This window comes from Vidua macroura, chromosome 4 (assembly GCF_024509145.1).
Source record: "Vidua macroura isolate BioBank_ID:100142 chromosome 4, ASM2450914v1, whole genome shotgun sequence".
Classification (NCBI taxonomy): domain Eukaryota; kingdom Metazoa; phylum Chordata; class Aves; order Passeriformes; family Viduidae; genus Vidua; species Vidua macroura.
Window position 1 is genome coordinate 71,784,615 of NC_071574.1, and position 24,664 is coordinate 71,809,278.

Below are 24,664 nucleotides of genomic sequence, written 5' to 3' on the forward strand. Positions count from 1 at the left end.
TGTCCAGGACAGCCGGTCCCACATCGCTGTCACCCTACATCTCCCACCTGTATGGGCATGCCAGGGCCTCCACAGCCACAAACCAGCCTATTTCCGTGTCCCCTGCTCTAAGCTGAAAATGTCCCATCCAGGAGGACTCACTGGGGTGACTCTGAGTGACCTTCCCTGCTCGTTGGCCAGCCTGGGACGTGGGGGATGACCAGAGCCAGGCAGCCAGGCTGCAGCTCACAGACATCCATCCTTCCCTGCCTGCAGCCTGGCAGGGTGAAACCCCTCCAGCTGAAGGTGGGATGGAGGTGACAGAGCTGTTTGCTGTTGGTTTTTCCCCTCCAGGACACATCTGGAGCCTGTGTTCCTTCCCAGGGCTGAGCCCACGCAGGGAAAACTGTCTGGAGCTCAGACCAGCTGGAGATCAAGAGGTCTGAGCAGCTAAAAGCCCTTCACTCACATTCCTCTGGCAAGCAGAGATAAAAAGATGAAATAGCTTCTGACTCCCAGAATCCAGCCCCCGGTGTCTGCCGGGAGGAGCCGGAGTCAGGCAGGGAGAGGACGGAGCAGCTCAGGACGTGGTGGTTCAGGAGGGCAGGGACAGCTCTCTGAGGGGAACACGGGCCCAGAAGGGAGGTGTGGGGGGTTTGTTCTTCTAGCAGGGAGGTGTGGGAGGTTTGATCTCACTGCCACAGCCAGCACTGGCACGTCCCAAAGGTGCCCAACGCTGCTGCTGTGGAGGGGACAGTCCCCAAAGAGCCAGGGACCAGAGCCAGCGCCGAGGGCCATGGCAGCAGTTAAAGAATTTGGGTCTTTTACCCAAAAATAAAGCAGGGTGGAGGGACATAATAATGACTCCAAATGTGCAGGAGCCTCAGGGAGGAACAGCGTGGTCTGTCCCTGTCCTGGGCTGCCACAGCAGGCAGGAGCAGGTTGGCTCATCCCAAAAAAAGGCAGACTCAGGGAGGGACGTGACTTTGCCTGGAGAAACTGTGGTCACGTTGCCAAAATCAGAGACCACTCCCATGCAGCAGCTCAGGGGCAGAGGACCAGGTGACCCCCCAGGGCCACTGGAGCTCCATGACCCCAGAAGGGACCCCAGAAGGTGTCAACACACAGGGAAGAGCCCAGAGCTCGCCCTGGCAGCAGGGACCAGCTCGTGCCGCCCACTCCTCTGGTCACAGCGGTCCCAGTCTGGGGAGGGGACACCAGGTAAGGGGGCAGCACCTTCAGGGGCCCTTCAGATTAAAGCTGACAGCGTTTGTCCCAAATGAACAGCGATTTTGCCTCCACTCCACTCTCTGGGAGCAAACCCGAGCAGTGCCAGGGCTGGTGAAATCAGGTGAAGCGCAGCCACACCACGGGGACGCTCCCTCCCCGTCACAAACGCTTAAATCACCTTCTCCCAAACAAAACTTGTCATTCCAAAGGAGCAGCACAGGGACTGGAGACACTGTGTGCAGGGAGCCCCTGCCACCAAGGACAGCGAGGACAGCAGGGAGGCACCGCAAACCCTCGGGGACTTTGGGTACGTGCCACCAGCGCGGTGGCTCAGGCAGGGACTGGGACCCCGGCCCCAGAAGTGCTGCTGTCCCACAACCCCCCCCCCCCCAACTTCAGGGGGCTCTGTGGCCCCCCCATACCTTGTAGAGCACCAGGTCGTGCTCCCCATCCCGCAGCGTGGTGCCATCGGGGCGCATCAGCCTCACAAAGGCCATGGAGAAAATCCGCTCGCTGCGGTCCTTGGCTGGGGGGACATACGGGGGTGAGGCGAGGGGGAGCTGGAGGGGACCGGGGACACATCTGCAGGCAGGGACAGGTAGTGCTGGGAGGAAGGCCTGGAGCAAGGGACACTCACAGTCGCTGGAGGAGCGGTGGCGGAAGGTGAACCTCAGGTGGGTCCTGTGGACGTCCTCGATGGGAACGGCAATCTGGGTGGGAACGTGTGCCAAGGTGAGGGCAGGGGGCAGGGGCTGAGCCCCCGCCTGGGCAATGTCCCTCTGTGCCCAGGCAGGGGCTGTGCCGGGCCGTCCACTGCTGCAAACCAACCCCACAGCCTTCCCAGTCAACCAGCGAGGCTGAACTGGGGGCACTGGGATGGGGACAGGGCTGCAGTGCCCATCCCCAGGACCAGCGTCCCCAGTGCTGCTCATGCTGGGTGTCCATCCGGGGGTCATGCTGTGACCCTGGCAGCACCTCCATCTTCCCCGAGATGGGACCAAGGACTGCCCCCCAAAACGCCTGCCCTAAAAGGGACCCCCTAGAGCAGCAGGAGGAGTGAGGACCACAGCCTGGAGGGGCTGCAGCCCTGTCCCACCCCAGGGGCTCCCCAGACCTTCAGGGTCTCCATCCAGCGCTGGTGCCGCTGCTGGTAGTAGACAACAGAGCGGTAGTGGCTGGTGGGGCTGTCCCCTGCCCCCGCGTGGATCACGTTCTGCCAGGAGGAGATAGCTCAGGATCAGCTCAAATGACCTCACAGGGAGGGACAATTCCCGTGTCCCTGCCAGCCCCGGCCACGCCCCAAACCCCCCTGCCCACACCTTCCCAAACGCCATCCCCTCCACCTCTGCCAGGTCTGGTGCCACCTCTGAGGGGACAGACGGCCCCCCAGGGCACATCAGGGCTTGGCCCTCTGCATGGAGATGGAGGATGCATCCACCAGCTGGGCCCTCAGCAATTCCAGCCCATTCCTCAGGAGCCAGCTAAGGACTGGCATCACAACACCTGGAGAGAGGCAAGAGCCAGCCTGGGGAGGTGACACTTGGGTCTGACCCCCCCTGCCCTCCTGCCTGACCCCAGCTCCTTCCTGTCCTGGGGATGGATGCCTGGGGGCGCTGGGGACGGCCAGGAAGTCTGGCTGTCCCCAAGGGAGGACAATTTTCTCTCTATCCCCTCACAGCACTTTCCCAGATCTTTATTCTATTCCCAGATCTCCATTCAGGGCAGCTCCGATGGCACAAGAAGCTCCTCCAGCCGGAGCTGCTGGCTCTACCCGAGGTGAGGTGACACGGGGGTCACCTACCATACCCGAGGTGAGGTGGCACAGGGGACACCTGCCATACCTGCACCACGTTTCCCGCCTCGTCACAGACACACACGGTCACCTCCACGTTCTTCGGCGTCTTCTTGTTGCCCTTGTCGAACTCGCCCTGCACCAGTGTCAGGTAGATGTCGTTCCTGACATCACCTGGGGGGACAGCCCCGTCAGCCAGGTCCTGCCACCACGCTGCCATCGCCAGGGACCCCCGGGCTTGTCCCCCCAACACTTGCCTGGCATAATGACCTCCGGGTAGCCCAGCTTGCGAGCCACTGCCGTGCTGCGGTCCACCAGGTGCGGGTGGTCCTTCCTCACCTGGCTCAGGTCTCCCCACAGCATCTTCAGGGACACCCAAAGCCCTGCAGGGACCACCGTGATTTTTCAAGGGGTGACAGGAGCCACCAGGGGCCACAGCAAGTCCTCGACGCTGCAGGGACTGCCTCATGTGACAAGCAGATGGCCCGGGGAGGAGTCTCACAGGCCCAGGGGACACAGGGTCTCTACCTTGTCCCTTGTGGTTGATGTCCTTCCCCTCCACCACCTTCCGGATCATATTGTGAAGGAAATCACCATCAGCAGCCACCCTGGAAAAGCCACATTTTAGGGGAAAAACCGTTTCTCTTTAGTCCTTGCACCTCTTGTCCCCTGGCAGCTGGTGTCCCCATGCCAGCCAGGCCCTGGGGTGCTGCTTCCTGCCCCCCCAGCACTGCCCCCCAGCACTCCCCCCACTCTCAGGGCTCACAGGTGGACGGGGATGAAGTGCTGCTTGTCCTCGTCGCTGTCACACGTCCCCTTGGTGATGTCGGTGATGTCCATCACTGCAGTGACACAGAGGTGGCACCGTGGCAGGGGTGGCACCCCCAGCCAGTGATCCATGCCCAGAACAGGATCGTGGGGGGAGGTGAAGGCAGGGGGTCTCCCCAGGGCTGCTCAGCAGCGCTGTGCTGGGGGTCCCCTGCACCAGGACAGGGCAGGTGTTGTGTCCCTTGGGCAGGGACAGAGTGGGGACAGCCATGCAGAGGGGCTGGGCTCTGCAGGCAGGGAAAAGGGACGAGCAGCCCAGGGACATCGCAGAGCCTGGTGTGGTGGCTGGGGGAGGTGCCAGGGTGGTGGCACGGGAGTCCCTGGGGGTCTCCGTGGAGCCCGGCCCCACCTGAGATGCCGAAGGGCCGGCGCAGGCCCGTGCTGAGCTTGCGGCTGTGGCTGTCCCGCAGGTCCATGCGCCCCACCCGGATGATCTGGCACACCAGGAACAGCCGCTCCCGCTTCAGGTCCGTGCTGCCCAGGTCCTGGGGGACAGACAGGGGCCGTGTCACCCTGGCGGCACCGCAGGGGACGTGCCAGCGCCAGCGCCAGGTGATCTCGGGGTGCCCAGGGCTGCGCAGGGGGAACCGGTGGGCACAGAGCTTCCCTGCTGCCCTGCTCTGTGGGGACAGCGGGCACACAGCCCCGCTGCCCTGGGGACCTCTGTGCACCCCAGGAGTCCCAAAGCCCCGCGATGGGGACAACGCCAGGACCGACGGTCCCAACAGGTCAGCCTAGACCAGGCAGTTTGGCAAGCGGGGGGCAACCTGGCATGGTGTAAGGATGTCAGGATGGCCCTGTACCCCAGCTCCGGCGACACTGGGGACGGGATCGGGTCCCTTGGGTGCTGCCCCTGCGCCAAAACCTTCCAGCGGCGCTAAGGACAAGGGATAGGGACACGCCGCAACGCGTGGGGACACGCGGGGACATCAGCAGCGAGCAGAGCAGAGGGCGGAGATGGGCGAGAGCCGGAGGGCGGCAGCGGAGCCGAAGTGCTGATGCTGCTCATTAACATTGATTTTCTCGCCTCATTTGCATATCGATGGCTCCGCGGCGTCCCGGGGGTCAGCGCTGCGCTGCAGCCAAAGCGCTGAGTCAGCAGCGGGTGCCGAGGGGCGTGGGACGAGCGGGGACGGGGCACCCCAAGACCCCCAGCACCAGGAGGGGACCCCGGGGCCCCCAGGACCGGGAGGGGACCCCGAGGGGCACCGCCACGGCGGGTGCCACGTCAGGGATCTGCGAAGGGGCTTAGGGTACACGAGCAGGGGGACTGATGCGGGGTGGGGGGGAGGACACGGGGCACCCGAAATGCTGCGGGTGGGGGCAGATCTGCAGGAGGGGGAGGCAGCAGCGCGGCTCCCCCGGGGTCTGCGCTCACCGTGAACACGACCTTGAGGTTGTTGAGCAGCTCGATGTCCTGGGGCACGCCGGTGCTGGCCCAGCGGATCACGTAGTTCTCGCTGCGGGGCGGGTGATGGTTGAGGTGGGCACCGGGGCGGCAGAGCCCCTGCCAGCTCCCACTCCACGGACCCCGCAGCCCACCAGTGTCCCCAGTCGCGGCACGGGCACTGGCCCAGCCTGGCTGTCCCCAGTCACCGCGCTGGTCACCTCAGCAGTGCCTGGGGCAGGACGAGTCGTACGCTGTGCCACGGGATATGCCTGCATGGCTGGCACGCCAGGACGAACCCTCCTGCTCTATGGGAAGGGACGTGCCCCCTCCCCCTGTGACACCCGCTGGGTGATTCTGGGCTGGGCAGGATGGGCAGCTGCGGGGGGATCGCCACAGGGGCAGCAGGATCATCCAGCAGAGCAGGGGCAGGGGTGTGTCCTGAGCCCCGGGACCCCACCTGATGATGCTCTGCTCGCCGGGGTCGTAGAGAGCCATGAAGAGCTGAGCCTCCTCCCCGATGTGGCAGACGAAGTTACGGACGCAGAGGTAGAGGTTGTGGGAGGGCGAAGCAGCCCCGTGGGTGCCATGGCCTGCTGCTCTCTGCTGCGAGCTCTGGGGGGCACGAGGTGGCTCAGCCCCACAGCTCAGCCCCTGTCACATCCCCTGGCGTGGGGGAAATCAGGCTCTGGGTGGGTGCGGGGCCGGCAGCGGCCTCACCGTCTCCTCCTGGATGCGCTGGGTGAGGGTCTGTGCCGCCCTCCTGTGAGCCTGGAAGAGGCTGATGACGCTGGTCCTGTCGGGGTCCAGGATGTTCTCGTCCTCATCCCGCACCACCAGGTCCAGCGCGAGGATCCTGCAGGGGCCGGCATGGGGTGAGACAGGAGTGGGGGCACACGGGCCTGCGTGTCCCACCAGGACTCACTCGTCCTTGCACAGGGTCTGAGGGGACAGGACAGATGCCACTGGGAAAGGGGACAGGAGTTGGCAGCACCAGGAACATTCCTGGCCCAGCCATAACCCTTGGCCAGGTGGCTTGAGCAGCTGGTGGCACACTTACTGTCCCCAGCCACCACGGGACAGCCAGCTGGGACGATGGGGACACAGGAACAGCCAGGCAGGACACCAGGCAGCACACCTGGGCACCGCACAGCCTGTGCCAGAGGCAGATCTGAGGTCCCCGTGCCCCGTCCCTGCCCTCACTTGTTGCCGTAGTCCATCTTGCCGGTCACCTCCTTCCTGAGCCGCAGGAGCTGGTCCTTGGGCAGCGTCCCCGAGAGCAGCTGCGAGCGCTGCTCCATCAGCTCCTGCATCATCCTCTTCACCTGCCCGTACCGCTCCGCCTGCCCGGCCTGCGGCAGCACCACGGGGTCACCGGGGGTCCCCACCCTGCTCCCAGATCCCCCCCCCCGACACCCAGACCCCCGTCCCTCACCACATAGAGCTGCTTCCAGATGGTGGCCCACTCCCGCAGCGTGGTGGTGATCTCCTGCACCATGGGCGTCTCGGAGGGCACCACGCTCTCCTCCACCCTGGGGGAGGCACAGGGACCCCTGGAGTGCCCCAGCACCGCAGGGACCCCGCACGGGGCAGAAGGTGAAGCCCACCGCCCCTGCCCGTGCCCCGTACCTACCCCCGTTGCTCCGCCACGGCGCCCTTCAGCCGGATCAGCGAGGCCGGGAAGATGCCCTGAGGGAGCCAGAGCCATCAGCACGCCCGGGCTGGGAGATTTCCCTCAGAGGGGCACAGCTGGGGGCTCAGCCTGGCGTGTCCCCTGCCCCCCCTCGAACCCCAACATCCCCCCATGGACAGGGCAAGCCGCTGTCCATGCCCCCTCTGCCCCCCCGCAGACACCCAGCAGGGATAGAATGCCACCAGCAGTGCCCCTCCTGCCTCCAAAACCCCAGCACCCCCGCACCTACCCGGGCAGCCCTGTTCCGGAGCGAGTACCCGCAGTACCAGCCTGCGAGGGGAGGGGACATCGTCAGCCTCATCGTCAGGTTGAGGGACAAAGGAGGGTGCAGGAACCCACACTGGGGTGCACCCGGGGGTCCCCTTACCCTCGGAGGCCTGCAGGATGTGCACCATCTCCCCGATCTGCAGCGGGAGGTGATGCTCCTTGGTGCGTGGGAAGTTCCACACGGCTGTGGGAAGAGGGGCTGGGAGTTGGGATCCCGGCCTGGAGCCCCTCACCAGCCCCCAGGCTCTGGGCACCTGCACCCCACAGCCAGCACCCCATGGGTGCCCCCCGTTCAGCCCTGGGAGATGGGGCAGAGCCCCAACCCCACAAACAGCGTGAGACCCCCGAGCACCCCCACCCCAGGAGAGCCACGGCACAGCCCACACAGGGCCGGGCACAGCAGAAGCCCCCAGCCCCTTTTTGGCACTCAGGGGTCCCTTATGGCACCCCTCTGCCTGCCACCCACACCCTGATTGCCAATGGTCCTGCTCCTGGCACAAGCAGTGCAGGGAGGCAAGTGCCAGCTGAGGCCCTGCCCAGGCCTAGTGGCCCAGGGACAGGTCTGGTGGCCCAGGGACAGGTGTGGTGGCCCAGGGACAAGTCTGTCTGGGGACAGCAGAGCTGGTGGCTGGTGGCAGGGGAGGGGGGCGGTGCTCTTGGTGACCAGCGGCTTCCTGCCCGGCTGTGCTGTGGTGGCTGTCCCTGTCGCTATTTCTGGCCCCAGGGACAGCTCTGGGGCAGGCAGCCCTGGTTTGGCCACCAGACTGGGGGACAGTCCCTGCACCCGGGGGTCCCTGCCAGGACCATGCCTGTGCCCACCCTGAGCTCCAGCTGGGGCCAGCTCATACTGCAGCACCCCCAGACCCACCCGGCACCGGGAGCCCTCCCATCACCCTGAACTCCCCATGCTGGGAGCAGCAGCAGCTCAGCCCTCGCTCAGGTGCTGCCCAGGACCCTGCAGCAGCTCAGCCCTCGCTCAGGTGCTGCCCAGGACCCTGCAGCAGCTCAGCCCTCGCTCAGGTGCTGCCCAGGACCCTGCAGCAGCTCAGCCCTCGCTCAGGTGCTGCCCAGGACCCTGCAGCAGCTCAGCCCTCGCTCAGGTGCTGCCCAGGACCCTGCAGCAGCTCAGCCCTCGCTCAGGTGCTGCCCAGGACCCTGCAGCAGCTCAGCCCTCGCTCCAGCACTGCAGAGAGTGCAAGGGAAGGGTGCAGGAAACGGCCCCGCAAGAAACGGGAAGAAGCAGAGGGCTGCCAGAACCAGCAGAAGCTGGGGGTGCTGCAGGGAGTGGGGGTGCCCCGGGCTGCTGCAGGGCACGGGGAGCCCAAGTTGGGGGTGCCGCAAGGAATTGGGGTGCCCAGGGCTTTGCCACCACCAACACCGAGGCTGCTGCAAAGCCCCAGGTGGAACCTGAGGAAAATTATTGGGGTGTTTCAAGGCTTCCCCAGAGCCTCAGCAGCCGGGCTGAGCCCAGACCCAAAGCCTGGAGGGAAGCCAAGCCCCCACCCCAGTGCTTCCCACGCCCACCAGCACCAGCTCAGGAGCCTCCTGGTGCGTGGGTCCTGCTGGCACCTGTCCTGCTTGGCCCCCTTCCCTGAGCCTTCTGTCACCAGGCCTGCAGCCCCTGCTTGTTCCTGCACCCAGCACGGCAGGGACCTGCTCCCCTCCTCGCATCGCCTCACCGCGGCACCAGCTCGGCACCACTGCCATCACCCAACTGCCACCACCACAGCCACAGGGGTACCGTGGATGTCACCTCACCCTGAGCACCCCGTTCTGCCAAGGAGAAACCCCCCCCAGGGCCCCACAGCCCCCACTCACCCACGCCATACTTCTCCTTGGTGGGCAGCCAGGGCGCCATGGCCACCGGGGCACCGGGGCCGTGCCGCGGGGACCGGGGCGCTGCAGAGCCACGGGTGGTTCCTCCTGCCACGCTCGCCGTGTCACGTGTACCCCCAGCTTGTGAAACCTCCGCTTCCTCTGCGCGCGGGGGTCCCACCCCGCCGTCCTGCCCCCGCCACGAGCAGCGTGGTGGGGATGGAGCCCCCGGGACCCCCACAGCGCCCAGCCAAGGGTCTGGGCTCAGGGGTCACTGGCAAGGTGGTTCTGGTCACTGGGATGGGTCGTGGTGGCACGGTGACCCCTTTGAGTGACCAAGAGCAGGACATGGAGCTGGAGCTGGGAGCACGGAGTGCTCCACCACACCACGGAGCCACGAGGAGCCGTGGGCCTGTGCCAGCTGTGAGGCTCCTTGCTGGCACAACATTTCTGCCATCGTGGCTGGCTCTGGCTTGTCCACATTTCCATCCCTCGCTGCACCAGGCCCAGCTGTGCCAGCGCTGGCTCCGTGCCCTGCCCAGCCCTGGGCTCCTGCAGCACCAGGTGGAGCAACCGCTCAGCACCAGCCACTTCCTTCCTCCTGCTGCCTGCACTTGCCTGTCCGGCTCTGGTGGCTCCACAGGGGTGGGGGCTCAGCCAAGCCCTCACCTTCCCCCTGCCACGCTGCCCTGGGACCCTCTGAGCCCCCCCAAGTCCTGCTGCTGCTCCCACAGATTGGCACGTGTCCCTCTCCATCAGCCCCTTGGAGCCAGCCCTCGGCTCCTTCCCTGCATCCCCACCCCCCTGGCGTGTCCCCAAATCCCCCCTGCGACCTGAGCCTGCTCTGGGGTCACCCCTGGGCGCCCCGCGGGTCCCCCCCCAGCCCCAGGACAGACCCCCTGACCAAAAGCCGGCCCAGAGCAGAGGCGGAGAGCCCCGCGGGAGAGGGAGACCGGGTGGGTCAGCCAAAAGCGGCCCCGCCGCGCCACTCCGGTGTCACCGCCCGGGCCGAGGTGCGAGGAGCGGGAGCAGCCGCCGGAGCCGCCGCCACGCACGGCAAAGCCCGGGATGTGCCCGGGATGTTCCGCCAGATCCCCGCCACTGCACGGACCCGCCCGCACCGGGGCGGGCAGCACCGGGGCTGAGCAGAAGGAAATGTGGCACGGGCACCGGCGTGCGGGGGCTGCCGGGGCTCCCGGAGAGCAGGAACCGCAGGCGTGGCACTGCCCGCAGCCTCCGAGGTTCCCGGTTCCCGGGGCAGGCAGGCAGCGCTCGGTCCCCAGCCGGCGCTGCCCGGTGCGCGGTCCCTGCCCCGCGGCCCCGGCGGGAGCTCAGGCCGGGCCGGGCCGGGCCGGGCCGTTCGCCGGTCAGGGAGCTCCACCTGCCGGTCCCGCCGGGAGCCGCCGCGGCCGAGGGAGCTGCTTCGGGTGCGAGGCGCCGGTACGGGATGTCCGGTAGCGGGATGCCCGGCCCCGATACACCCCGTGCTGGTACGGGATGCCCCGCTCCGGCAGCGGGATGCCCAGCACCAGTATGGCGAGCACCATTACGGGATGCGCCGGTACGGAAGGACCGACAGCGGTACGGGATGCCCGGCTCCGGTACACCCGACAAGTATAGGATGTCCCGCATGGGAATGCCCGGCACTGCTACGGGATACGCCAGCACAAGATGCCCGGCTTCGGTACGCCCGGTCCCGCACCGGGATGCCTAGATCCAGTACGGGATGCCCCGCACCAGCATCAAGAAATCCGGTACCGGGAAGCCCGGTCCGAATAGGGGCTGCGGGCGGGCTCGGGCTGCAGCCGCGCCCGGCTCGGAGGCGCACACGGGAGCTGGCAGCGGAGGCCGGAGGCGGGAGCGCTGCCGGCGGTGCCGGCGGCCCCGCTCCGCTCCCGTCCCGCCGCCACATCCGGGCCCCGCCCGGCGCGGGCGCTGATTGGCTGCCGCGGGCGGGGCACGTGACGGCGCGGGGGGCACGTGACCGTGTCCCCGGGCGGGGCCCGCGGTGGCGCGCGCAGGTGAGCGGCGGGACCGGAACCGGAACCGGGGCCGGAACCGGGGCCGCGGCCCGGAGGGGGTGTGCGGGGGACCCGCCCCTGACCCGCCCGCCTGCTCCACTGAGATCCGGACCGGGCACCTGAGCACCGGCACCGGGCCGGACCGTCCCGTACAGGTGCTCCGCCGACCCGGTCCGGCCCGTGCCGTTCGGGACCGACCCTCCCGAGGTGTCCGCCCTGTCCCGTAACCCCTGTACCCTGCCTCGGTGCGGTCCCCACGCACAGCCCAGTCCGGTCTCCGCACTCCGCTCGATCCTGCGGGGCTCCCCCGGTGCCCCATCCCTTTTCCCGGTTCCCTGCCCGTTCTCCCGGTCCCCCACACTCCGGTTCTGTTCCTGATCTCGCGGCCCCGTGTCACCCCTCCGCACCCGTCCGCGCCCCTGTGCCCGCATCCCCCGCCCGTCCCCGGTATCCGCGGGTCCCCCTCCCCGCCGGGACGGGACGTGGCACTGGGCTGCACCGGGCTCCTTCCCGGGACGTAGGCGGGGGTGGGTCAGCGCCGGTCCCGCTCCACCCCCGCCCGCCCTCGCAGCTCCGGTGTCACCCCGCCATGGCCGGCTCCGCGGCCCCGGGTCCCCTGCCCGGGCCGAGCGGCCCCGGCTCCGCGCTGGAGGAGGAGGAGGAGGAGGAGGAGGAGGAGGAGGAGGATGAAGAGCCGTCCCTGGGCTGCGACGGCGACCTGGAGGTGAACCCCTACGATGGGCTGCCCTTCTCCTCCCGTTACTACGAGCTGCTGCGGCAGCGCCGGGAGCTGCCGGTCTGGAGCACCAAGTACAGCTTCATGGAACACCTGGAGGGCAACAGCGGCATCGTGCTGGTGTCCGGAGCCCCCGGCACCGGCAAGAGCACGCAGGTGAGGGCCAGGGCGGGCCGGGGGCCCCCGGGAACGCTGCACGGAGCCCGGCGGGGTGGGCGGGCACCGTGATGTGCTGGGGCTCCGGGCAGACCCGCGGGGAGCGGTGCCACGGGAGCGGCTGGCACGGGAACGGGGAACGGGCGCTCCCGGAGCCGGGCCTGGCGCCGGGGCAGCGGCCGGGCTGCGGTGCCAGATCCGTCCCGGCTGGCCCGGGGAGCCGGTCCCAGCTGCTGGTGGCACTCGGGGACGGCGCCTGGCAGACTTTGACCGGGGAAGGGATTGCGAGAGCGGTGGGCCGGAATGGGCTGGGTCGCCGCAGGCTGTCGGGGTGTTGGCCCTGGGCTCCAGGTGCTCAGCCAAATCAGCTCCCTGGGTGTGACCTGCTGGGCTGGGCTGGCGCTGCTGGGTTTGGGGACCAAAGCTCCTGTGCGGGCCCCAGGGCTCGGTTTTGGGTGCAGCACCCTGCCCTGCAGGGTCCTGGGGGCACTGAGGCACAGGCACCGCTCGTGTGGGGCTCAGAGGTGACAGGAGGAAGCAGGACTCGGGTCCCTGGTGCCAAAGGGACATCTGCGTGGCCTTGGCACTGTCCCACACTGTCAGGCCGGGCACTTGGCCAGCAGCTGCTCCCTGCTGATCCCTTCCTTCTCTGTGGCGTTTCCCAGACCATTGTCCCATGTCCCTGATGTGAGAGCAGGGTCGTGGTGTCCCACACCGGGGCAGGAAGCTGCAGGTGTGGGGCCACGGGGCTCCTGTTACAGGCTGTGGGGCTCAGAGGTGACAGGAGTGGGGAGGGAAGATCCTGCCTGAGCTTTGAGTGCCTCTGGACAGCCCCTGGCCCTGGAGATCCTGCAGCCAGGTCCATGGGGAGGGTCCTTGTGCCCTTTGGAGGGGCACAGCGGGGAGGGGACACTCCTGGAGCCACGCTGCCCCATGCCCTGTCCCCACAGATCCCTCAGTGGTGCGCCGAGTACGCCCTGTCCATGTCGTTCGCCCACGGGCTGGTGGCCTGCACCCAGCCCCACAGCCTGGCCGCCCTCAGCCTCTCCCTGCGCGTGGCCGACGAGATGGACCTGAACCTGGGCCACGAGGTGGGCTACTGCGTGCCACACGAGGACTGCTGCACCGCCGACACCATCCTCAGGTACGGGAGGGACGGCGGGGCCCGCGCTGGCTGGGAGCACGGCGCCCTAATCCCGCTGAGCTCCGCTTAATCCCTTAATCCAGCCTGGCCTCGCTGCAGAGCGGCACGGGCTGCTGTGGGGAGGGGGCTGCTGTGGGGAGGGGGCGAGGCCAGCCCCAGCCAGGGGTCCCGCTGATGGGGCGGGGCGGTGTCAGGTTCTGCTCGGACGAGATGCTGCTGCGGGAGATGACGTCGGACCCGCTGCTGCGGCAGTACGGGGTGGTGGTGCTGGACGAGGCGCAGGAGCGCACGGTGCCCACGGACGCGCTGCTGGGGCTGCTCAAGGACGTGCTGCGCCAGCGCCCGGCCCTGCGGCTCGTGGTGGTCACCTCGCCCGCCCTGGAGCCGCGGCTGCGCGCCTTCTGCGGGGACCCCCCCGTGGTGCGGGTCCCGGGGCACGGCTCCCCGCCACAGCTGCTCTACCGGGAGCCGCCAGCCCACGGGAGCGTGGCCGCTGCCTGTCAGGCCGTGCTGGACATCCACCGGCGCCAGGAGCCCGGCCACGTCCTCATCTTCCTGGCCAGCGAGCAGGTGGGCTGACGGGGGAACACGGCAGGGGAGGTTTGGGGTGTTCATCTCAACGGGGAGCCCAAAGGACGGCGGGGGCAGCTGGGGTTAAACTGGGGGAGCTGCAGCCCCTCTGCAGTGGGAGGTGGGTGCGGGGCGTGGCACAGCACCCTGACCTGGGAATGGGGACACCGTGGGTGTCGGCAGGTGTCACCTGTGCCCCCTTGTCCTCGCCCAGGAGATCTCCGAGTGCTGCGCTGCCATCCAGACGGAGGCCGTGGCGCTGAGCCCGGCGCTGGGCCCGCTGCTGGTGCTGCCGCTGCACCCCGGCGTGGGCCGGGCCGCGCAGCGCCTCTACGAGACGCCCGAGGAGAGCCGGGAGCGCCGTGTCATTGTCACCCACTGGCTCGGGGACTCGTCCTTCTCGCTGGGCACCGTGCGCTTTGTCATCGACTCGGGGCTGGAGCTGCGCAGCGTGAGTGGGACAGGGGGCGGGAGGGGGTTGGGGTCTGGGTCTGCCCTGGGGTGCAGTGGGGTGGGATGTTCTAGGCTGAGAGGAGGGGTCTGCCCTAGGGAGGTGGCAGCGGTGGCCCTGCAGTGGCAGCTGAAGGGCCTTGGGGGATGGCAGGGGTCCCCTGCGGTGTCCCACTCACAGCCTCCCGCAGGTGTACAACCCCCGCATCCGCGCCGAGTCCCAGGTGCTGCGGCCCATCAGCCGGAGCCAGGCCGAGTCACGCATGCAGCGAGCCGCTGGCAACCCCCCAGGTGAGACCCCTGCTCCGGTGTCCCCCCCTCGGCACTGCCAGCAGCCCCTGGCCCGGCACCTGTCCCCACCCTGTCCCTGTCCCAGCTGATGGCTGCTCTCCTGCAGGCACCTGCCTGCGCCTGTACTCGGAGGCCTTTGAGCAGCGCCTGCCCCCCAGCCCTGCGCCCCACGTCAGTGAGACCAGCCTGAGCCGCCTCGTGCTGCTGCTGAAGCGCCTGGACATCGCCGACATGGGCCAGTGTGACTTCCTCGACCGCCCAGGTAGAGCCCACGGGGGCCAGGCATGGCGTGGGGGGCTGGAGCAGGGGCAGCCATGGCTGCAGCCATCACTGCGGCCTGGGTTGTCTCTGGGGAGGGACTGGGGGCCTGGCAGGTGCAGGACAGAGTGGGCAAAGCTGCCTGATGTCCCACCCCAGCCCCCGAGTCGCTGATGCAAGCGCTGGAGGACCTGGACTACCTGGCAGCCCTGGATGATGACGGGAATCTGTCGGAGGTGGGGATCATCATGTCGGAGTTCCCACTGGACCCGCAGCTGGCCAAGGCCCTCATTGCCTCCTGCGAGTTCGACTGCGTGGAGGAGATGGTCAGCCTGGCAGCCATGCTCACAGGTACCGTGTGGGGGGCATGGGGCTGCCCTCAGGAGCCAGCACTGCCAGGGAGGTGCCTGTGGGCACACAGTGACCCCCTGCCCACCCCCAGCATCCCCCTGCTTCGTGCCCCTGTCCACGCATCTGGAGGAAGCCGTGGCCCTGCGCCGGCGGGCGCTGCTGCACCCCAGCGGGGACCACTTCACCCTCATCAACATCTTCAATGCCTTCCAGCAGCGTGAGTGTGGGCAGGGCCTGGGGGTGGGGGGCTTGCACCCCTGTGGGCATCCCAGAGGCTGGTGTCTCACACCCCCTCGTGTCCCCTGCCCTACATTCCTGACCCCATCCTAGTGCCCAGCCTGGATGGGGAAGGATCTGGGGGTCCCAGCTCTAGCCTGGGGGCTGCGCCCTGTGCTCAATCCCTGTCCCCACTGTGAAGGGGTCACAGGCCGGGGAAGCAGCAGTGCTTTTGTGTTCCCCAAGCCCCCAGCCCAGCGGGCTCTCTGCTCACCTGTCCACATCCCCATGGCACCACATCGTGGCCCCCACTGTGCCGTTCCTGTCCCCATGTCACTGACTCCACTGTCCCCACATCGCTGACCCCACTATCCCACCCCTGTCCCCACATCATGACCCCACTGTCCCACCCCTGTCCCCCCATCATTGCCCCCACTGTCCTACCCCTGTCCCCCCATCATGACCCCCACTGTGCCACCCCTGTCCCCCCATCATGACCCCCACTGTGCCATCCCTGTCCCCACATCACTGACCCCACTGTCCCACCCCTGTCCCCACATCATGACCCCCACTGTCCCATCCCTGTCCCCACATCATGACCCCCACTGTCCCACCCCTGTCCCCACATCATGACCCCCACTGTCCCATCCCTGTCCCCACATCATGGCCCCCACTGTCCCAGCACTGTCCCCCCATCATGACCCCCCACTGTGCCACCCCTGTCCCCACATCGCTGACCCCACTGTCCTACCCCTGTCCCCCCATCATGACCCCCACTGTGCCATCCCTGTTCCCACATCATGGCCCCCAGTGTGCCACCCCTGTCCCCACATCGCTGACCCCGCTGTCCCTCCCGCAGACGCGGGGGACGAGGGCTGGTGCCGGAAGCACGGCGTGTGCGCCGAGGCGCTGCGCCTGGCGGGCACCGTGCGCGCCGAGCTGCTCGAGGTCATGCGCCGCATCGAGCTCCCGGTCTCGCCACCCGCCTTCGGCTCCGACGCCAACGCCCTCAACATCCAGCGGGCCCTCATCTCCGGGTACTTCCTCAAGGTGGGCCCAGGGGGCTGCAGGGAGCTGTGGGGGGGATGTGGGGGTGTGCCAGCCACCCCACTCCCTCCTGGTCCCTCCCAGGTCGCCCGAGACATCGACGGCTCCGGCAACTACGTGATGCTGACGCACAAGCACGTGGCACACCTGGCCCCCGCCTGCGGGTACCTGCTGCGGTCACCCCCGCGCCGCCTGCCCCCCTGGGTGCTCTACCACGAGTTCACCATCTCTCAGGACAACTGCCTGCGCGTGGTCTCGGAGATCCAGCCCCAGATGTGAGGGGACGGGGAGGGACAGGTCCTTCCTTACAGGGTGTCCCTGTAGCTGGCTGACCCCACCCTGTCCTCACAGGCTGGTGGAGCTGGCCCCGCAGTACTACCTGAGCAACCTGCCGCCCAGCGAGGGCCGGGACCTGCTGATGGAGCTGCGGGAGAAGGTGGTGGCAGCAGAGGAGGCGCCGGCAGAGCCGGAGCTGGCACAGGCGGCCGGACGCGAGGATGAGCACGGGGACGTCTGCGTCCTGCAGTGAGCCGGAGCACCGGAGCCCCGCGGTGGGGCTGCCTGGGCTTGGCCGTGACCCTGGGGACGGGAGAGCCCCCGAGAGGCCCCAGGGGGGCTGTGTGGCTGCAGGGGCTGTCCCAGGGAGGCGCGGGCACGGCCTGGCACTGCCTCAGCGCTGCGCCGTGGTCAGTCGTGGGCCAGCGGCCGTGGGACCACCCCGGCACCGCAGAGCGTGGAGTGGGGAGTGCTGGCCCCAGCCGGGGGAGTGTTGTGGGCCCTCCCCACTGGGCTCCTTCACCCCGTCTTTCCCGGGGGTGCTGTGGGGCTGAAGGCATCACCAGCCCCACTCCCCCCACACCCGGGGCCGAGGGGCCACGCATGGGCCCCTCCTCCTGTATAAAGTTTTGTGATCTTTGCTCCTGGCTTCGTGTCCGTGAGTGCAGCGAGGCGTCCAGCCAGGGTGGGGGGGTCCATCCTGCCGAGGGACATCACCACAGAGGGGTCCAGCCAGGGTGGGCTCTGTCCCTGCTCCTCCTGTCTCCCGGGGATGGTTTCTGTCTGTGAGGCCTCGCTCCCCTCCCACCCATTTCATGTGCCAGGCTGGGGTTCCAGCCACGCCGAGGTGCTGAGGGCATCCCTGGCCTTTGCATCAGGACTTCCCCTCCGTGGTTGTGGTTCTTCTGCAGAAGCCAAGGGGAAGCTGCGGTTGGCGAGGGGGGGGCGAGCAGGCCCCCAAACCTGCTGCCAGCGCCTGCTTCCCCCAGACAGGGCAGGGCACGGGTGCACCCTCGGGCAAGGCGCCCCATCCCTCTCTCCCTCCCCTGCTGGGATACCCTACAGTGCTGCAGCCAAGGGCTGAGCTGCTGCATGGGGCCTGGGGGTCCAGGCTCTCCCTCCCCACCCCGCAGCCCACGCACAGGGGCTTGGCTCTGCTCAGGGAAGGGCCTTGGAGGTCCCACTGCCCTGTCCTGGCCGCAGTGCCTCAAAAGGTGAGAGCTGGGCTCCCCCAGCCTCCCACAGCCCCACTTCCCCTTTGCTTTCTAGGAACTCCAGAAAGTACGTGAAAGGGTACAGCGCTCCCCCGCCACCAGGGTGGAGTCTGCTACATGCCCTCGGCATGGGCTGGGGGTGGCAAAGGGGCAGCTGGTGACCATGATGATCTTTGTCCCTACGTCCTCATCTCTGCACAGCATCCCATGGGACACGCAGTGGCCCGAGGAGGGGAGGGAAGGGGTGGGACAACCTGTGCCAGGCTGGGGGCATCACCCTGAGCCTCTGTGGAAACCCTCCCCTCTCCTCGGGCACCCACCCAGAGGGGCCCAGCCCTGAGCTGCTCCTCTCCAGACCCCCAGCACAGGTGCTGATAGGCCTCAGAGGTCCCCCCCACCCCACAGCAGAGCACTGTGGGGGTTCTGTGCAGCACGCGGTGATGCGCAGCCCCTCAGGTGGTGCAGGGGCTCAGGACTCATCACCTGAGAGAGCTGGGACCACCCAAAACCCCAACACCATCCCAGGTGCCCAGCGCTGCCTCTTGCCTGGGTGTTCCCAGGGGGACCCAAGCCTCTGGCATTCCAGGGCAGGGCAGGGAGTGTCCAGTGCCCCCTGCCCCGGGAAGTACCAGCAGTGGTGTGGGTGGGAGGCGAGGGGCTGAGCGTGGGTCGCATTCTCCAGTTCTGAGAACTGTGATGCTGCTGTGACTGCACCTTGGGGCAGCCCCATGGAGTCCAGCCCAGTATAAGACCGCAGCCCCCCGCTCTGCCGAGCCCACCAGAGACACACACACACAGAGGTAGGCACAGACCGGGAGGGTTGGGGGGGTCTCAGGGGGATCCTGCTTCAGGGATGCTGCTCCCAGGGCCGGGGGCTCTGCCCTGGCTGTGCCCCTCTCCTGGGTTATGTCCAGCTGGAGCTGCCCTTCCCCACCCTTTCCCTTCCCAGATGCTGGTGCTGGTGGGGTTGGTGCTGTCCCTTGTGCCTGCAGAACCCCTGACTGCCTTCCCCCCCAAGTGTGAGTGCTGCTCCCGGGGTACAGGGGAGGCCTTGGAGGGGGGAGCTTCTGGCTGGGGCAGCTGCAGGCACTGCAGAGGAAGCAGAGGGAGTGGGGGGCACCCCAAACCCACATCCCACGGATAGGGGCTGTGACAGCTCTGCTGGGAGATTAGAGGATGGGCATGAGGGTGATGTGGGGTGGGTATGGGGTGAGGGAGTGGGGGGATGGATGTGGAGTGCAGGAGCAGGGTGAGGACCATGGGGCAAGGAGGTCGTGAGGCCAAGGGACACCCACTCCCACGGTGGTTTGGGGGACAATCTGCCCCCACCACAGCCCACCTCTGACCACGGTCTCTTCCTCTCACCTCCAGTCGAGGTGGGGAAGCTCAACCAGGACGTGGTGGTGAGATGTGACACTTCAGAGCAGCACATCTACTGGACACTGAACGGGGAGGAGGAGCCCATGGCCGAACTGGTGCCTGAGGGCCAGAAGCTCACCATCGTCGGCTTGGACCTGCCAGCCACTGGCAACTACAGCTGCTGGGCTGGCCGTGGTCACCTGCTGGACACCACCTACGTGGTGGTCAGCAGCACCCGTACGGAGGGCCGTGGCTGGGGGTGATGGGGTGCAGGGGGTGGAGGGCTGAGGACCAGAAGATTCCCGTGCCCAGCCCATGGGCATTGAGGGCTGTGGGGCCGAGGGGAGCCCCACCAGTGCCATGAAGCGAGGGGGCACCGCTCCTGGCTTCATGCAGCCCCTGACCAGCCACCCCTCAACCCCTCAGGCGAGGAGGAGATCAACGTGTCCTGCCAGGCTGAGTCCTACAACGGCTCCTTCCACTGCTCCTGGCCCGGGCCCCCCTCTGCCATCTTCCGTGCCCGCCTCATACGCAGGTGGGTACCCCGGGATCCCCCAAACCCACACCAGCACCACGGCCACCCTGCCCTAAGGGTTACCCATACCTCCCTCCCCACAGCGATGGCTCTGTAGGGCCATGGGTACCAGTGGCCAGTGAGCAGGGCCAGTTCAACACCAGTCTGGCAGACCCCCTGTTCTGCCCCTTCGGAGAGGAGCTGCGCCCGCTCCAGCTGCACCTGGAGGGGCTCTCGGACACCTCCTACCTCAACCTCTCCAGGCACTTCTTCCTCCGCGACATTGGTGAGCTCAGGGCAGGAGCAGAGGGGTGGGGGCGTCCAAGAGATACTGGAGGCTCCGGGGGGGGGTCTCAGCCCCTGTTCTGAGCCCTCTCTGTCCACAGTGCGTCCTGATCCGCCCCAGGAGCTGAGCCTGCAGCAGCAGGGGGAGCAGCTCCACCTGGCCTGGGCCCCCCCGGCCTCCTGGCCGCTCCCCAAGTCCTACTTTGCACTGCTCTACCATCTACAGTACGAGCTCCACAACGGCACCCAGGTAACAGGGGGGATTTCTGCCCTGGGGGACCCTGCACAGGCTCCCCCATGTCCCCACCCTGCCCTGTGCCCACCCTGCCCCATCCCTGACTCCTTCCTCCCTGTGCCTGGGAAGATGCTGAGCCATGGCCCCTCCTCACTCTGCTGCTTCCCTTCCTGGGGTGATGAATTGTCATCCCTGGCTGCCACCCCTGCTCCCCGCAGCGCTGCCGGGGTCAGGGGTGCTGGTGCCCCCCTCCCCAAGGGTCTCCCTGGACCGTGCCCTGCCCCCTTTGCAGGTTGAGCAGTTCGTGGAGGGTGCGGAGGAGACGCCGGTGCCGGCGGGAGCGGGGCGGGTGCGAATCAGCTGCCGGGACCCCTACACCCCCCCGGCCTGGAGCCCCTGGAGCGGCTGGATGGGCCTCGATGCACCCCAATAACACTGGTTTTGAGGGTGCTGACCCCACAGACGGGCACCTCCTTTCCCCGCAACCCCCATCCCTTTACAGCTTGGAAAAGGATTTTTCCCCTTATCAAAACTCTGGGATTGGCTTTGCCACCACAAACCCTGCTCGGTGTCCGTGAGGGAAGGGAGGTGCTGGGCCCCCACAGCTCCCCGAGGGGCTCCCTGCTGGCACAAGGCTCAGCCCTGGGGTCCATCTGCATGGCTGGGACAGGCTCCACCCGTGCTCCAGCCCAGCTTGGGGACAGGCGGGGTAGAGGGCCCTGCCCAGCTTCCCTGAACTCCCCCAACCTCAAAAACTCTCCCAGCTCTGCCTCCTTTCTGGGGAGTAGGGTGGGACAACGTCCCCAGACACAGGAGCAGCACCCCCCCGGCCACAGCCCGGGGAGCAGGGTCCCATCCTGACCCTAAAGTGCCGCTGACAGTGGGGGGGATCAGCGACCACCCGTCGCCACTGGGGGGGCTCAGTTCCTGCCGAAGCTGTGGCCCCACAATGCGCCCCCTCAGTGTCCCCGTGCCGCACCCAGCTCGGGGGTGAGGGGCTGCACCCTCAGGCAGGAGGGAACCCACACCCCTCCATGAGCCCATTTCCCATGGAGCCCTCCACGCCCCCAGCCCACCACAGACCTCTGGAGCACAGCCAGGGGTGCTGCCCACCCCCCTCCAGCCGCGCCGGCTCCGGGTGATGCCACGGGGCTTTATTGAGGTGCTTCCACACGGGTCTGGGCCGGGACCCCCACCCCGGAGAGGCTGGTGAGAGTGTGTCCCCCCGGGCGCTGCCCTCCCGCGGTCCCGGGGCAGGTGGGCACGCAGAAGTCCGGGGGACCCGTGGAACGGGGGGGCAGAAGGACCGGGGCTCCGTGAGTCCAGAGAGGTCCCGAGGCTCCCAGGGAATCGTGGCCCGGGCCGCAGGAGTCGGGGGTCTGGGGTCCGGTGGAGGAACCGGGGTCTGGTGGTGGAGCTGAGGATCCGGTCCCGGGACCGCGGGTCCAGTGGTAACGGCAGGGCCGGGGTCCGGTGGTGGGAGCGGGGCTCCAAGGGGTCCGCTCACGGCGGGGCCAAGCCGCCCAGGCGGAGCTCCTCGCTCTCCAGCATCTCCCTGGAAAAGAAGGGCCGGGCTAAGCCCCTCGCCCCCCGTGCCCCCCGCGCCCCCCTCGCGTACCGGTACGCGGCGATCTCCGCCTCCAGCGCCATCCGCAGCCGCAGCAGCGCCGGGTACTCCCGTAGGCACCGGGCCATCTCCGCCTCCGCCGCCCCGATCTCCCGCTCCAGCTCCGCCACCCGCTCCTGAGCCGGGCCGTCAGCAGCGCCGGGGCCGCGGGGCGACCCCCGGGATCCCCGGCCGGACCCCCGCACACAGTGACCTCTGGCCCCACAAGGACCCCCTCCTCCTCCCCACAGCCCCGGCCCGACCCCCCGATCCGCACGGACCCCCACCCCCGCCCCGAACCCCACCTACACAGACTGCCGGTACCCCTGACCCGACCCCTGGAACTCCGCACCGCCCCCCACCCCGCACGGATCCCCGCGGAGACCCCCGCCCTACACCGACCCCTAGGCGCCCACCCCACATGGACCCACGGGATCCCCAAGCCCGCACCGACACCCACGCACAGGGACACCCGGTGGCCCGACCCACACAAACCCCACCTCCCAGCCCCACCTGAACTCCCCCATCCCATCCCGCCGCCGCTCCCGCTGCCTCCCGGGGCCCCCCACCTCCATCCGGACCCCTGACCCCCGCCCCTCCCCATCCCCACCCCACCCCCTTCTCCCCATCCCTCCGGGCATCCAGCTCCAGCACCGCCCCCCCCCCCAAACATCCACCCCCCCCTCCTCCCATCCCAGCCCCCACCCCCGCTCCCTCCCAACCCCCCAGGCGCCCCCCGGCCCCCCCATCCCGCACCTGGTACTTGGCCAGCTCCCCGCTCCGCCGGTCCCGCAGCCCCTCCAGCTGCCGGTGTAACGCGCCCACCGCCCCCCGCAACGCCTCCACCTCGGCGGCTCGGGCTCGCAGCAGCCTCCGGTAACCGGCGGCCTCAGCACGGGCACGGAGCACCGCCTCGCCGCCGCCGCCGCCGCCGCCCCACCGGCACCGGGGCCGGCCCTCGGCCGCGCTCATCCCGGTGGTAATGCGGTTCCACCCCTCCGCGTCACGGAACCGCAGCCAATCCCGCCGGTACCGGGTGCCCGACTCCTCCCGATAGCAACGGAGAGGGGGAGCCCGCAGAAGCCTGTCCCCCAAAAGTGGGGTGAGGGGCTGCAGCAGCGCGGATAGCGGTGGGGTGGGGGGCAAGGTCGAGTTCAGGGTCAAGGTCACCGTTGTTATCCCCTCACGCCCTTCATTCCCTCCATCATCATCATCATCAACAGAGGCTGGAGTCGGGCTGGATGGTCCTGGCAGGGGGAAGCCCCACTTAGGGGGTCACCGGGGAGGGGGTGCAGAGATTTTCCAGAAGGGGGGGTGGGGTGTTCAGCCCCTCTGCACCCCACGAGTGTTCTGTGGGTCACACCAAGGCTCAGTCTGTGGGAGGTGACGGCAGCCCCGGGGGGAGTCAGGGACTGGTGCAATCCGTCGGCATGGGGGGCACCCCGAGCCCATGGCGGGGGGCTGCAAGGGCATGTCCAGGCCCAGGGAGCTGACAGACCAGTGGGTGGGGGGCCGGGGGCCCAGACCGTCAGTCTGTCCCACCACGGGGTGGGGCCGGGGCGGCCAAGTCCTTCGTGCACAGATGAAAGCCGGAGGTGGCAAACTCCGCCCGGGATAAGGCAAGTGGTGCGGGTGGTGCAGACCCCGCTGTCAGGGTGGGGGGCTTCCAGCACCAGGAATGGGAGGTCCATGCCCTGCCCTGCTCCGGGTGGGCTGGAGGCGGTGGGGCCCAAAGGGAGCCAGCGTGACCCACGGAGCTGCTGGTGGGGGGAGCTGCAGAACCCTGCCAGGTGTGGGGGCCCATCCCTGGGCTCCCAGGGGTCCGGGCAGGGAGCTGCAGGTGTCCATGGGGTGTAGAGGCCCAGCCCTTGGCTCCCACGGGTCTGAGCAGGGGGCTACAGACATCTGTGGGGTGCAGAGGCCCAGCCCTGGGCTCCTGGGGGTCAGGCAGGGGGCTGCAGAGGTCCTTAGGGCATGGGGGCCCATCCCTGGGCTCCTGGAGGTCCAGGCAGGGGGCTGCCCACAGCAGTGCTCCAGGAGGGCTTTGGTGAAGCTTTGAGTCCAACCACAGGGGCACGGCCTCACTCCCGGATGGTCCTGGGGGGCTCTCCATGGCAGGGAGGGGGCTGCCAGTGCGGGGCTCTCAGGAAGCTGCAGCCCCTTCCCTGCCATGGTCCAGGCTCCCAGTGCCACCTCCTGGCACATGAGCAGCACCCAGGGCCCTCACACCACAGAGGCCACCCCCGAGACCGACGTCACCTTGTTGTCCTCGGCCCAGGGCTGGAGGTTCTGCAGGGCGTAGAGCGAGGAGTTGTGCATGCAGAGCGGGTCCTGCGGCAGCGGCTGCGCCAGGCTCTTCTGGAAAGCCTCCTGCTGCAGGTGCAGCATCAGCCGGTTGGCCTGCTGCCGCTCCGCCTCGCGCTCCTCCGCCGTCTGACGCCTGCAGACACCCGCCATTGGCCCGGACCGCAGCTGGCACTGCCACGTGCCCACTGCCCCACGGCACCGTCCCTCGTCCCCTTACCACTGCCACGTCCCACACCACCACCAGACCTCACCCAGCGGTGCACAGGGGAGGCCACGGCGATGGGCAGCCCACGCCATCCATCGCCAGCCCATCCCAGTCCCAGCCTCGCCCAGAATGTGGGGCTCGCTGCTGGAGGGATGTGGGGTTTGGGGCTGCCAGAGGGATATTGGGGTGTCTGCCAGAGGGATACATTGGGGTGTCTGTCAGAGGGATATTGAGGTGGCTGCCAGAGGGATATTGGGGTGGCTGCCAGAGGGATACTGGGGTGGCTGTCAGAGGGATATTGGGGTGGCTGTCAGAGGGATACATTGGGATGGCTGTCAGATACATTGGGGTGTCTGCCAGAGGGATATTGGGGTGGCTGCCAGAGGGATACATTGGGGTGTCTGTCAGAGGAATATTGAGGTGGCTGCCAGA

The 24,664-nt window shown here is 68.2% G+C and overlaps 5 protein-coding genes across 7 annotated transcripts in view; 2 read left to right on the plus strand and 3 right to left on the minus strand.

Annotated features, from left to right (window-relative positions):
• LOC128806035 (dedicator of cytokinesis protein 2-like) overlaps positions 1-9,068 on the minus strand; it is a 45,536-nt gene extending 36,468 nt beyond the window's left edge. Inside the window, exons 1-17 of the mRNA XM_053975218.1 lie at positions 8,995-9,068; positions 7,277-7,360; positions 7,139-7,179; positions 6,850-6,905; positions 6,652-6,748; positions 6,420-6,568; positions 5,937-6,072; positions 5,677-5,831; positions 5,208-5,289; positions 4,179-4,314; positions 3,768-3,843; positions 3,530-3,609; positions 3,259-3,384; positions 3,051-3,175; positions 2,324-2,422; positions 1,847-1,919; positions 1,632-1,735 (exon numbers count right to left, since the gene is read on the minus strand). Of these exons, the coding sequence (XP_053831193.1) occupies positions 1,632-1,735; positions 1,847-1,919; positions 2,324-2,422; positions 3,051-3,175; positions 3,259-3,384; positions 3,530-3,609; positions 3,768-3,843; positions 4,179-4,314; positions 5,208-5,289; positions 5,677-5,831; positions 5,937-6,072; positions 6,420-6,568; positions 6,652-6,748; positions 6,850-6,905; positions 7,139-7,179; positions 7,277-7,360; positions 8,995-9,034 (1,659 nt within the window). The 5' untranslated portion in view covers positions 9,035-9,068. The remainder of the gene's footprint in view (positions 1-1,631; positions 1,736-1,846; positions 1,920-2,323; positions 2,423-3,050; positions 3,176-3,258; positions 3,385-3,529; positions 3,610-3,767; positions 3,844-4,178; positions 4,315-5,207; positions 5,290-5,676; positions 5,832-5,936; positions 6,073-6,419; positions 6,569-6,651; positions 6,749-6,849; positions 6,906-7,138; positions 7,180-7,276; positions 7,361-8,994) is intronic.
• Positions 9,069-11,009: 1,941 nt separating this feature from the next.
• On the plus strand, positions 11,010-17,148 carry DQX1 (DEAQ-box RNA dependent ATPase 1). 2 transcript variants are annotated; one of them, XM_053975214.1, is made up of 11 exons: positions 11,010-11,167; positions 11,584-11,904; positions 12,855-13,048; positions 13,243-13,618; positions 13,833-14,069; positions 14,260-14,359; positions 14,466-14,621; positions 14,777-14,968; positions 15,060-15,185; positions 16,044-16,506; positions 16,583-17,148. In XM_053975214.1, exons 2-11 carry the CDS (start codon positions 11,602-11,604, stop codon positions 16,758-16,760), a joined length of 2,325 nt encoding a protein of 774 aa, XP_053831189.1. In that variant the 5' UTR covers positions 11,010-11,167; positions 11,584-11,601; the 3' UTR covers positions 16,761-17,148. The 2 variants fall into 2 exon arrangements, with proteins under 2 accessions (XP_053831189.1, XP_053831190.1); XM_053975215.1 differs by having other exon boundaries at positions 11,013-11,904; positions 16,044-16,234; positions 16,316-16,506.
• Positions 17,149-18,670: 1,522 nt separating this feature from the next.
• On the plus strand, positions 18,671-20,547 carry LOC128805905 (interleukin-12 subunit beta-like). The gene is made up of 6 exons (XM_053974891.1): positions 18,671-18,740; positions 19,093-19,317; positions 19,507-19,615; positions 19,699-19,880; positions 19,981-20,129; positions 20,407-20,547. Exons 1-6 carry the CDS (start codon positions 18,671-18,673, stop codon positions 20,545-20,547), a joined length of 876 nt encoding a protein of 291 aa, XP_053830866.1.
• Positions 20,548-21,253: 706 nt separating this feature from the next.
• LOC128806606 (alpha-internexin-like) lies at positions 21,254-22,769 on the minus strand. The gene is made up of 3 exons (XM_053976308.1): positions 22,477-22,769; positions 21,733-21,857; positions 21,254-21,669 (listed from the first exon to the last, which is right to left on the minus strand). Exons 1-3 carry the CDS (start codon positions 22,690-22,692, stop codon positions 21,618-21,620), a joined length of 393 nt encoding a protein of 130 aa, XP_053832283.1. The 5' UTR covers positions 22,693-22,769; the 3' UTR covers positions 21,254-21,617.
• The window catches only part of TLX2 (T cell leukemia homeobox 2), a 5,220-nt gene continuing 3,279 nt past the window's right edge, over positions 22,724-24,664 (minus strand). The window contains exons 2-3 of one of the 2 annotated variants that reach the window (XM_053976307.1): positions 23,980-24,160; positions 22,724-22,804 (exon numbers count right to left, since the gene is read on the minus strand). In XM_053976307.1, the coding sequence (XP_053832282.1) occupies positions 22,724-22,804; positions 23,980-24,160 (262 nt within the window). Of the gene's footprint in view, positions 22,805-23,012; positions 24,161-24,664 lie in introns of those variants that run through there. The other variant, XM_053976306.1, reaches the window with a different exon arrangement.